Here is a 12,933-nt window from a genome sequence, read left to right as displayed (position 1 = left end):
CTCCAGTCTGGGCGACAGAGTGAGACTCCAACTCAAAAAAAAAAAAAAACAAAAAAAACCTCCATATGGTACAAAAATTAAAATGTGAGTAGACAGACTTTTGAAAGACTGCTTAGGAGGAAATATTTACTCTCTATGTTTATAGGGTGGACTATGCCTATATGTATTTATTATGTATTCATAGGAATAGGTTTATGTTTATGAATCCTTCTACCTATGTCATCACTCCAAGAAACTACCTCCAAAAGCCTTCCAGAGAAATGACTTTCATTATTTTATGATGACATGTATGTGTCTATTTTTTCTCCCCCTTTTTTAAGGTGGTTTACCTGTTATTTAAGATTGCTGGGGAATAATAATCCAGATTTTCTCTGGGTTAAATTTTCTGATGCTACATGTGATATTTAAGCTATCAATTGTGGAAGAAATTGTTGGCATGAAAAACGTATTTATTTCCTTACTTGTTTTCCTTGCCTTGGGTTCTTTGTGTCAGGAGGGATGGGAGTCATATTGGTTTGGTTGGGCCTGCTGGAGAAGTTGATGCAAGAGTAGGAATGTTTCATTCTATCACGTTACCCTGGCTCAGATTTATGGTTACTGTTGTTTATGATTGGGAAATGCCTTGAGTGTGTGTAACTTCATGGCCTCTTGGCTTTAACTCATTTGCATAAATAGCAAAATAATAAGGATTATAACAACAATAACAATGACATTATCAAGCATCTATTTTTACTATACACTGTGCCAAACACTATTTTTTCATATAATTGTCATAATAGCTTTACAAGTTTGATTTTTTTTTTTTTTTTTTGAGTTGGAGTCTCACTCTGTCGCCCAGACTGGAGTGCAGTGGCCGCTCCCGGCCACCGCAGCCTCGACCTGCTGGGCTCCGGCGATCCTTCCGCCTCAGCCTTCCAAGTAGCTGGAACTACAGGTGCGCGCTACCACACCCGGCTAATTTTTTGATTTATTGTAGAGATGAGGTCTCACCAAGTTGCCCAGGCGGGTCTCGAACCCACGGACTCAGGCAATCCACTCATCTCAGCCTTCCAAGGCACGGGGTAACAGGCTGAGCCACCAAACTCGGCAAGTTTGATATTTTAATCAAGCATTTTAGCTAAGAAAATGGAACCTTATACAAAGTAATTGCCTGGGATCACCATGTGAGTGGCAGAAAAAACAGGCCTGTGTAAGTCTAAAGCCTATATATACCCTTTACCACCATCCAGTATTGTCTCTTTGGCAGAAAAATCATTAATTTGGCTGACATATATCTATGATATGGTATCTGGCTGTGCCTTTGTGCAGATATCACCTCCTCCCAGGTTTCCCCTTCTAAATAAACTTGGTGGCCATTGCACCAAGAACACACTAATGCAGCATTTTATAAGATTGAATAGTAGTAGAGACCCAGGATTCACAAGAGTGAATGAAGAATATTGTTAGCAGTACAATCATAGCAGATGACAAGATTGTATTTGTAGAACCATTTGCTTTGTAGAAAGGGATCTGCCATGTCAATAAGATACCTGAAAAAAAAAAGAAAAAGAAAGGGATCTGCCTTACCTTCCTGAAGACAAAGCAGAGCATTTACCCAGGGTAGAAAGAGAGCGCATCCAGCTCTACTGTATGGCCTGGGTGCTGTTGGGCCCATCCAGTCAGTGCCTAGAATCTATCATTTGGTTTTTTTGTTTTTTGGGGTTTTTTAATTTTAAAGATGTGAGATACATTTCAGGCTGGAGTGCAGTGACACGCTCACAGCCACCGCAGCCTTGACCTGCTGGGCTCAGGCAATCCGTCCCCATAAGCCTTCCAAGTAGCTGGAACTACAGGCACATGCCACCACGCCTGGCTAATTTTTTGATTGACTATAGAGACGAGATCTCATCAAGTTGCCCAGGCTAGTCTCCAACCTCCTGAGCTCAGGCAATCCTCTCACCTCGGCCTCCCATTGTGCTGGGATTACAGGCTTGAGCCATGGCACCTGGCTAATCCCTTTGTTATAGTATTATGGTAATTGTTCAAGGTTCGCTTATGAGTGAGAGCATGTGGTACTCAGTTCTTTGTTTCTGTGATAGATCACTCAGTATTAAAGACTCTAAGTCTATCCAAGTTGCTGCAAAGTTCATAATTTTGTCCTTCTTTATGGCTGTGTAATATTCTATCATGTATATGTACCACATTTTTTGGGGGGGGGTTGAAGTCTCACTCTGACACCCAGACTGGAGTGCAGTGGCACACTCCCTGCCACCGCAGCCTCGACCTGCTGGGCTCCGGCAATCCTTCCACTCAGCCTTCCAAGTAGCTGGAACTACAGGCGCGTGCTACCACGCCCAGCTAGTTTTTTTGTTTGTTTGTGGCTTTTTTTTTGTTGTTTTTTTTTTATTGTAGAGATGAGGTATCGCCAAGTTGCCCAGACGGGTCTCAAACCCCTGGGCTCAGGCAGTTCTCTCACCTCAGCCTCCCAAAGAGTGGGATTACAGGCTGAGCCACCGAGCCCAGCTAGTACCACGTTGTTTTTATCCAGTCCTCTTTCGATGAGCAGCACAGTTGGTTCCGTATTTATGCTATTGTAAATAATGCTGCAATAAACATGCGTGTGCAGGTATCTTTTTCACAGAGTGATTTGAGTTCCTCCACGTATATTCTCAGTAGGGGGATTGCAGGATTGTATGGAAGGTTGATTTTTAGATCTTTTAGAAAGTGCCAAACTGTTTTCCACAGAGGTTGTACTAGTTTACACTCCCACCAACAATGTAGAAGTGTTCCCTTTCCCCTGCATCCTCTCCAGCATCTGTTGTTTTTTAACTTATTGATGATGACCGTCCTGACTGGATTTAGGTGGTATCTCAGTATGGTTTTAATTTGCATTTCTTTGATGACTAGTGAGGCTGAGCACTTTTTCATGTATCGTTGGCTGCTCATATGTCTTTTGAGAAATGTCTATTGATATTTTTTGCTCACTTTGTAATGGGGCTGTTTTGGCACATTTGAGTTCCTTGTAGATCCTAGATATTAGGCTTTTGTCAGATATACCATTGGCAAATTTTTTTTTCCCAATCTGTGGGCTGTCTTCCTGCTCTCTTGACAGAAGCTTTTCAGTTCCATGAGATCCCACATGTCTACCTTATCTCTTATGGCATGGGCACTTGGGGTTTTGATCAGGAATCAGTTGCCAGTTCCAATTTCCATAAGGTTGTCTCCTGCATTTTCTGAGGTTCTTATAGTTTGAAGTTTTACATTTAGGTCTTTGATCCATTTAGAGTTGATTTTTGTGTATGGTGATAGATAGGGGTCTTGTTTTAATCTTCTGCATGTGGTCAGCAAGTTTTCCAAGCACCATTTGCTGAATAGGTTCTCCTGTCCCCAGTGGTGGATGATGGAGGCTTTGTCGAAGATGAGTTGGTTGAGAAATTGAGGTTTTGCTTCCGGAATCTCTATCTTGTTCCATTCATCTATATGTCTGTTCTTGTGCCAATACCAGGCTGTTTAATTATTGTAACTTTATAATAAAGTTTAAAGTCTGGGAGCATGATATCGCCCACTTTATTTTGTTTTGTTTTGTTTCCTGAGGATTGTTTTGGCTATTCGTGGTCGTTTATGTTTCCATATGAATTCCTGTATTGTCGTTTCCAGGTCTGAGAAGAATGCTGCTGGTAATTTAATGGATATTGCGTTGAATCTATAGATTGCCTTGGGTGGGATGGACATCTTAACAATGTTGATTCTTCATATCCATGAGCATGGAATATTTTGCCATTTGTTTGTGTCATCTTTGATTTCTTTGAATAGTGTTTTGTAGTTTTCATTTATATAAGTCTTTTACTTCTCTGGTTAGCAAGATGCCAAGGTATTTCAATTTTTTGTGTGTCTATTGTGAATGGGATTGTGCTTTTTATTTGGGTTTCTGTTTGTTTATTGTTAGTGTATAGGAATGAATGTGACTGTCTTTTGCACATTTATTTTATACTGTGAGACTTTGCCAAAGTTCTTTATCAGTGCAAGGACGTTTTTGACAGGTTTTCTTGGGTTTTCAAGGTATAGGATCATGTCATCTGCATAAAGGGATAACTTAACTTCCTCTTTTCCTATTTGGATACCCCTAATTTCCTTCTTTTGTCTGATTGCTCTAGCTAGGACTTCCAATACTGTTTTGAGAGTGGGCATTCTTGTCTTGTTCTGGTATTCAGGGGAAATGGTTCCAATTTCTATCTGTTTAGCAGTATGTTGGCTATGGGTTTCTCATAGATAGCTCTTACTATTTTGAGGAATGTTCCATCTATGCCTAGATGTTTGAGGGTTTTTATCAAGTGCTGGATTTTATCGAAAACTTTTTCCACATATAATCATGTGGTTTTTGTTTTTATATCTGTTGATGTATTTAATTACGTTTATGGTATTTAGGATGTTGAACCAGCCCTGCATCCCCAGGATTATGCCTCCTTGGTCATGGTTGATGATTTTTGAGATGTGTTGTTGGATCCGGTTTACTAGAATCTTGTTGAGAATTTTAGCATCTATGTTCATCAAGGGTATTGGCCTCTAGTTCTCTTTCTTTGTTGGATCTTTACCCGGTTTGAGTATCAATGTGATGTTAGCTTCATAAAATGATTTGGGGAGAGTGCCATTTTTCTCAACTGCCTGGAATACTTTCTGTAGGATTGGTATCAGCTCCTCCTTGTATGTTTTGTAGAATTCTGCTGGAAACCCATCTGATCCAGGGCTTTTTTTGTGGGTAACTTTCTTATGATATAGTCAATTTCCTTGGTTGTTATTGGTCTATTTAGGGTCTTTATTTCTTCTTGTTTCAACCTGGGGAGGTTGTGTGATGTCAGAAAGTCCTCCATTTCATTTAGGTTTTCAAGTTTGTTTCCATACAAGTGTACATAGTAATCTCTGATAATCTTTTGTATTTCTTCAGGATCAGTTGTGACTTGATCTTTTTCATTTATGATTGTGTTTATTTGGGCTTTCTCTTGGTCATTCTAGCTAGGGGTCCATTGATCTTGTTTATCCTTTCAAAGAACCAGCTTTTCGTTTCATTGATTTTTATTGTAATATATTTTTGTCTTCTATGTCCCAAATTTGGGCTTTTATTTTGGTGATCTAGATTCTTCTGCTGAAGTTAGGGTTCTGGTGGTCTTGCTTTTCCAGCTTCCATAGGTGACTTGTTAGGCTGTTAACTTGTGATCTTTCCATTTTCTTCATGTGTGTTCATAGAGATATGAATTCCCCTCTTAGTACTGTTTTCATGGCATCCAAGAGATTTTGGTAAGATGTTTCTTCATTTTCATTTGTTTCCAGGAATCTTTTAATTTCTGTTTTGATTTCCATATTGACCCAGGAGTTGTTGAGCATCATACTGTTTAGCATCCATGTCTTTGTGGGTTTTGGGGGAACTTTGTTGGTGTTGATATTTATTTTTATTCCACTGTGGTCTGAGAAGGTGCATGGCAGTATTTCAATCTTATGAAATGTGTTTATATTTGATCTGTGGCTAAAGATGTGGTCAATCTTATAGTACACTCCATGTGTTGATGAGTACAATGTATATTCCATGGTTGTTGGGTGGAGTGTTCTGTAGGTATCAGTTAAGCCCATTTGGTCAAGCATCACATTGAGGTTCCAGATCTCCTTGTTGATTTTTTGTCTTGATGATCTGTCTAGGGTTGTTAGTGAGGTATTTAAGTCCCCAGCTATGATAGTATTAGAGTCAATATCTTTTTTTTAGTTTACCTAGAAGCTGCTTTATGAAAGTTTGTGCTCCTATGTTGGGTACATATATGTTTGGGATGGATATTTCTTGTTGATAAATTGAACCTTTTATCATTATGTAGTGACCTTCTGTATCTTTTTAAATTTTTGATAGCTTAAAGGGTATTTTGTCTGATATTAAGATTGCAACTCCTGCTTTCTTTTGTGTTCCGTTCACCTGAAATTTCGTTTTCCATCCTCTTACTTTGAATCTGTGAGTGTCCTTTCTGGTGAGATTAGTCTCCTGTAGACAACATGTTGTTACATCATGATATTTTATCCAATTTGCCATTCTGTGTCTTTTCATCTTTTCAGTGGTGCATTTAGTTTATTCTCATTCAGGCTAATTACTGAGATGTGAGAGTTTATTGCTCTCATGAGGTTCTTATAGAGTTTGTTGTGTTGCTGCTGTTTGTTGTCTTTCTTTTGATTTGGGGGTTTATTTATGTGTGTTTTCAATCTTTTTCCTGCATTCTTAGGAAATGCGTGGTCATTCTTTTTTTTTTTTTTTTCCTCCCCCTTCTGTGTTTAATACTTTCTTAAGTGTTTCTTGTAGAGCTGGTCTGGAGATGGTGTAAACTCTTAGGGATTGAATGTCTGGGAAGGATTTTAATTCTCCATCGCTGATTAAATGTACCTGGGTAGGTAATTCTTGGTTGAAATTGTTTTTCTTTGAGAACTTTGAAGATTGGATTCCTTTCTCTCCTAACCTGAAGTGTTTCTGTAGATAGGTCTGCTGCTATTCTAATTGGTCTTCCCCAGTAGGTAGTCTGACCTTTCTCTCTTGCTGCCTTTAGGATTTTTTCTTTTATACCTACTTTGTGTAAGCAAATTACTATGTGTCTAGAAGTTGGTCTTCTCATTTGTTGTCTTGCAGAGGTTCTTTGAATGTCTTGTGTGTGAATGGTCACATCTCTGATAAGATGAGGGAAGTTTTCTTTGGATAATTTCATGGAATGTTTGTTCCAGGGTTGTCTCTGTCTCTCTGCCTCAGGGATTCCAATTAATCTTAGGTTCAGCCTCTTGATATATTTGCTCATCTCTTGGAGGCTTTGTCTGTCTTTGTAAGCTTCTTTTCTATGTTTTTAACAATTTGGGTTAGTTCCATATTTTGGTCCTCAAGCTCTGAGAGTCTTTCTTCTGCTTGATTAATTCTGCTTTCCATGCTTATCAGTTTATTATTGATTTCATTCACTGTATTCTTTTTTTACTATTATCTCAGTTATCAACTCCTTCATTCTTTCCTCTTGTCTCTCCTTATTTCTATTTATTCACTCTATCTGGATTTGTGCTTTGAGACCAGTCATTATGGAGGTTCTTCATTGTTTGAGTTCCAAAGTCTGTGATCTCAGTTGTTGTCCTCCCAGGGGTCTGTATGAGACCCATATTCTTCGTTTGGTTTTTCTAGATTTGTGTTGGTTTTCCTCCCTGCCCCCCCTCCTTTTTTTAACCTCTTCTTTAATTCTGTTGTTCAGTGATTGGGGGATAGCTTTTATTTCTGTTTGCTCAATCTCCTATTCTTCCTTATGCAGATCCCCTGGCTTTGTTCAATTTTGAAGCTGGACTGGGGGTGGGGGGCTGTGCTTTTTGCCATTTTGAGATTTAATTGAGGGGGGAGCTGGAATTCAGAAGCTATCTACAGATCCCAGTATCCACTGACAGGTGTGTGGGCCCCCTGGAACCCACTTCCCCACCTTACAGTCTGTCCATGCAGTGAGGGGTGTATACTTGCCCCCTGAAAGCAAAGTGAGATAAGAAAGAAGAAAAGAATGGAAAAAGCTTCCTTTTTGTAAGATGAAGTAAGATGAAGGTGGAGAGAGAGAGAAGAGGGAGAAAAGACAGGCGTACCAACTAACAAATAAACAGAGTAACAAAGAAAATAAAAACAAAAAACTAAAAGCATACAGACAAAATCATACAGACAGACCCCAAAAAAAGCCCTGTTGATGTACTTACCCCCAAAAATACCCATACACAAACTGAAAATCTAAAAAGAACAACATTAAAATAGCAGAATCAAAGCAGATATGAAAAACAGAAAGAGAAGGAAAAAAAACTAAAACAAAAACTCACTCTGTGGCCTTTTCTGTATCTCTAGGTTCCTTTAAGCTTCCACCACCATGTTAAGGAGCAGCTCCAGTCTCTAGCCTGTCCTCTCCACTCTCAGCACAGGCTGGTAGGGTTGCTCTCAGCATGGGTCAGATGCCCCACCAACTACTGTGGAAGGAGGATGGATCAGATCCAGACTCACTTGATTCGTCTGCTGCCGCTGCTATAAAGTCTCCCACTCAGATCTGATGTGTCTGTGCCTCTTCCAGTGTGGGGGAGGGACGTCTGTCTCTCTGAATCTGATGAGGAGATAGCCTCTGGGTCCCAGGTTGGAGGCTAGACAGAGCTGGGCGAGGTTAATGCAAGTCTGCCCAGTCCCAAAACAGATATGTTGGTGCCAGTTGGCATCTCCTCACCAGCAGCGGGGCTCCCAGATTTCCATGCCCTGCCTTCACTAACGTTCATGAACCTGTTGCTCATGTCCAGTCTGCTGCCGCAGGTGATGATGTGGGCCAGGTGCCAGGTAGTGAGGAACAGCTGTTCTCTGCTGCCTCCTCTCAAGAGAGCCCTGAGAACGACAGACGATTCTGCACACCAGGGGCTCCAATCTCACAGCAGTGGTGGGTTGCAGTCACCTCTAGAGGAGAACCCCAGGTACATGAACCTGAGTCTCCCCTCAGATGGACTTTCACTCACCCACCAGCACACACCTGCTCACAGAGAGCTTTTATAGACACATGCTTTTGCAGAGACTCTCACACTCTGACCTGTTCTGTCGCCATCTTGCTTCTCCTCCGAGTCTGTCATTTGTTCGTTGTCATCAGTGTCCTTCTCTTGCTTTTCTAGGATTATAGCTGAGAGGGTAAAGGAAGTTCTGTTTATCCGGCCCCGGAAGTACATTCACTGCTCCAGCCCAGAGACTGCAGAACCTGGCTACATCAACATTGTAGAGCTGGCGGCATCTGTGTGCCGCTATGACCTAGATGACATGGACATCTTTTGGCTTCAGGAACTCAATGGAGTCCTTGCAGAAATGGGTAAGTTATTTTCTCACAAGTAGGTTATGCCTTGACTTGACTCATAATTTTTTTAAGTTGTCAGGACCCTTTAACTTGCTTTCATCTTGTTACTTCCTTTCTTTTCTGGCCTTGTTATTTACTTTTTTCTTTAATCTTATTGTATCTTAATGAGCTATTTCTTCAGATACATAAGTATATTGAAGTAGAGCAATAATATTTAAATCTGATCCTGTCTTTCCTCATTCACAGTGAATAGCATAGATCAAGGATGACATGTAGATTTCACAAGGCTGCTTCCCAATTCCCAGCGTGAGAGTGGTCATGGCTGATTGGACTTCTGGTTGAGAAAGATTCTGAGGCCTGTTCATGACTCAGCCTTGAAAAGCACTCTAATCAGTGAGCAGGACCAAAGCAGAGGCTGCTTTGCCAGGGAGCTGGAGAGAAGCTCCAACTTTAGCATTGGGTAGCACCACTGCAACTGACAGTTTGCTGTGATAGTACCCCTTAATGCAGGACTTGTACTTTTGCTCCCCAGAAGAATTACAGGCCTAGGGCAAAACATCCCCAAAGCAGATCTTAGCTACTTCCAGTGAGTTCTAGAGTTATCATACAGTTTTCAAGAAATAGAATTAAGCAAGAAAAAGCAAACAAAATTATGTTTACTTGTGGAAGTAGACATAATTTTAATAATTTTAGAATAAATGTGTGCCATACAGTGCTATACTAACAATGCTAGGAAATATTAGGCTGAAAGGAAATTCACTTATACACAGTTATGCTTACACACAGTTATACTTAAACACACAGTTCTTGTTTGCCTGTTTTAAGTCTAAGCAGTGTTCAGGTCCAAGTTTTCCTGCATAACTGTGGATAGTCTTTAAGTCTCCATATGAGATATGGTGAAGGATACATTCAATTTTATTTTTGTTTGAACCACATTTTTCATTGTTAGTATAAGGATCAATGGTTTTTTCTTCCCTCCGTTTTTTTTTTTCCTTCATACTTTTGAGGCTGGTATCTGAATGCATGTGAATAAAACATTAAAATTATATTAAATCCAGTTTGGCATGGTGATGGTAGTTATTCTGCCTGAAACCAATCCTTAATTCTTGATTTTTTTAAAGATTTTTGTCTTATGTCTTTTCTTGCTCTGCCTTCTAAAAGGAGAGAGAGTCAATTTAGGATGGTAGTCACAAAAATAAAGGAATAAAAGACTGACAGGGAAGGAAAATTTGAATATCAGGGCATAATTAAGTGAATCAATGGCTCGATGTGTAGTTGTGTTTATGATGTATCCAAAGACATTACAATGCTGCCTTCAGCATGAAACCACCTTATATTGAGGTCCCTTTAGTATCTTGCAATTAATTCCCTTTGGATGAGTTTTTTTTAAATAAACATTTTTATTTTGGAATAGTCTGATTACAGAAGAGTTGCACAGTTAATAATTGTACTTGTGGAATTTAAAAGTTCCTCAGGACATCTTATATTAAAAATATATTAAAATGAAGTGGAATACTTGGGTAAATTTGTTTTGGATCATTTTGAGGACTATTCCTGAGTTCACAATAATAAGAATAATAAAGACTATTTTGGAATAGTCTGATTACAGAAGAGTTGCATAGTTAGTACAGAGAGTTCCCATATATACCTCACACAATTTCAGTTCCTCTAATGTTAACATTTTACTTTATCATGGTACATTTGTCAAACTAAGGAACCAATATAGGTACGTTACTATTAACAAAACTCTAGACTGACTTGGATTTCGTGATTTTTCCCATTTGTTTCAGGATCCCATGTAAAACAGCACATTGTATTTAGGCTTGGAAGAGTTTTAAAAGAGGATTGCTGTATCTCAGGCTTTTCTTTAGCTGAATGGTATTGTAGTGATTCTAAAATGTTAAGATAAATTTTTTAAAATCAATATCAAGTTGAGCTTTTTTGACTCAGATTAAGGAATTTTAAAATTGAATACTTACTACATACTGGACACCATACTAAGCAGTGTACAAACATTACCTCATCTCAGCCTCACAACAAATCAATGAGTTTCTTATTATTGTTGTTCTTATTTTATAGATAAGAACACTAAGCTCTAAAGAGGATAAATATCTTGTCAAAGTTTACGTGGCTAATATTGGGTGAAGTTGGAATTTGAATTGAAGTTTTGTTATAAGCAGATATTCTATTCCTTTACTCAAAAAAAATGGGTAACTTGTCTTGGCTGGAAAAATGAAACATAAGCCTTGGGTATTTTCTGGTTTTATAAGTAGCCACAACATTAAAATAGTAGTTAATGTGGAATTTTAAAGTTCCTTAGGATATCTTATATTAAAAATGAAGTGGAAGTGGAACACTTGGGTAAATTTGTTTTGGATCATTTTGAGGACTATTCTCCAACATTGGCCATATGAATCTTTTAATTGGATTAATAAGTGTAGAAGGCTAAGAGTTAATAAAAGTATAGAAGAAAAAGGGAATCAAGAGGCAAATAAGGTAATTTCAGAATTGAAGTTAGATCTTTGTGAATGCTAATAGGTTATATCATGTTTTAGTCTGTCATAGAAAAATACTGGATTTTTTAAAAGTCAGTTTTGACAAAAGCAAAAAATTTTATATGTATAATCACCTAGATATAAGACCTAGAATTTTATTTTATGGCTTAATAATTTTCATATGAAAATTTTCCTATATAACCATTAAATGTACACATTGAAGCTACTTTTCTAAGAGAGAATTATTATGTATGTCCAAATAGTAATGTGATTTAATTATTTTATTATGCTATGAATTAAAGTGTTCAAAATTATAGAGTTTGGTGAAAATCTTCTTACAGTGGGAATAAGAGAAAGTAGAGAGGGCCTTAGGAAGAGAACGGCTAGGATTTAGAAAATTGAAAGGATCAGTAATATATCTTCTAAGGAATATATTGAAATGTATTTCTCCTTTCATGTGTCAAACACTAATATATGATTATAGGTAAATGTTAGAGTAGTTCTAGTAAAATATTTTTTTGAAACTTGGTTGTTTTAGAGCAGGGAAGAGATAGTTTTATCCTTTAGAATTCCACCCACCCCTTCACTGGGCTCACAGTAAGCAGTTTGGGAATGACAACTGACTGATGGATTGATTGATTGTTTGTATTTCTGTACAGGTTGTGGGCCAGTTGATGAGAATCTTATGGAAAAGACAATAGAAGTCCTTGAACGCCATTGCCATGAAAATATGAACCATGCTATTGAGACAGAGGAAGGGCTAGGCATAGAGTATGATGAAGATGTGATCTGTGATGTGTGCCGGTCTCCAGACAGTGAAGAAGGAAATGATATGGTGTTCTGTGATAAGTGTAACATCTGTGTGCATCAGGTCAGTGAGAGTGGAGACCACCACCTCCCTGTGGTCAGCCTTTCTGAAACTCATTTATGATCTCCAGCACCCATATCTGGGTAGCAGCTTACATTTAAGGGTAAAAATAAAGATCTGGCCTTGCTATTTTTGAGTATTTTGTCTAGAAACAATACTTTTTATAATCCCAAGATTATAAAATACCTACTAACTTTACCCCAAGGGGCTAAACTTGGGTCTTTATTGTGTCACTTCATGACCAGACCATTGGGATTGCCTTGTTCAGTTCTCCCAGGAGGTCTCTTTGCTGCCTGCCTGGAGGTCTCTCCTCTGCCTTGGAATCCCTGTGGCATAATCAGGTTATACCCATGGTCAGTAACCTTGAGTTTATTCTTCCTACAGATGGAAGTCCAGACTCCTTATCCTGGTACCCAAGGCCTCCTCCAGTCCCCAAACTTATCACTTCCAGGGAGCTAGGTCCACTCCATTTTTTAATCTTTATTCTGTTATAAAGATGTGGAGTCAAGTCAGGATTAGGTACATAACTAATGACATCACAGAATTTTAAGACTTTAAAGGACTAACTCCTCGATTTTCTACAAATACCAGAAGAGGTGGAGTGACTGTACCCATGCTAATTCTTTGTCATTCTTTCTACCACACAGTTTTTATAATTAATAATAATGATAGCCGGGCTCGGTGGCTCAGCCTGTAATCCTGCGCCTTTGGGAGGCTGAGGTGAGTGGATTGCCTGAGCCCGTGG

At 38.8% G+C, this 12,933-nt stretch overlaps 1 protein-coding gene across 1 annotated transcript in view; it reads left to right on the top strand.

Annotated features, from left to right (window-relative positions):
* JADE3 (jade family PHD finger 3) overlaps nt 1-12,933 on the top strand; it is a 141,926-nt gene that overhangs the window by 101,768 nt on the left and 27,225 nt on the right. Inside the window, exons 6-7 of the mRNA XM_008060085.1 lie at nt 8,650-8,840; nt 11,980-12,191. Coding sequence (XP_008058276.1) covers nt 8,650-8,840; nt 11,980-12,191 — 403 coding nt within the window. The remainder of the gene's footprint in view (nt 1-8,649; nt 8,841-11,979; nt 12,192-12,933) is intronic.

The sequence above is a fragment of the Carlito syrichta genome, unplaced genomic scaffold, assembly GCF_000164805.1.
Source record: "Carlito syrichta isolate Samal-C Ts95f unplaced genomic scaffold, Tarsius_syrichta-2.0.1 Scaffold304513, whole genome shotgun sequence".
Taxonomy (NCBI): domain Eukaryota; kingdom Metazoa; phylum Chordata; class Mammalia; order Primates; family Tarsiidae; genus Carlito; species Carlito syrichta.
Note: the sequence above shows the minus strand (reverse complement) of the source record. Positions and strands in the feature narration are given on the sequence as shown.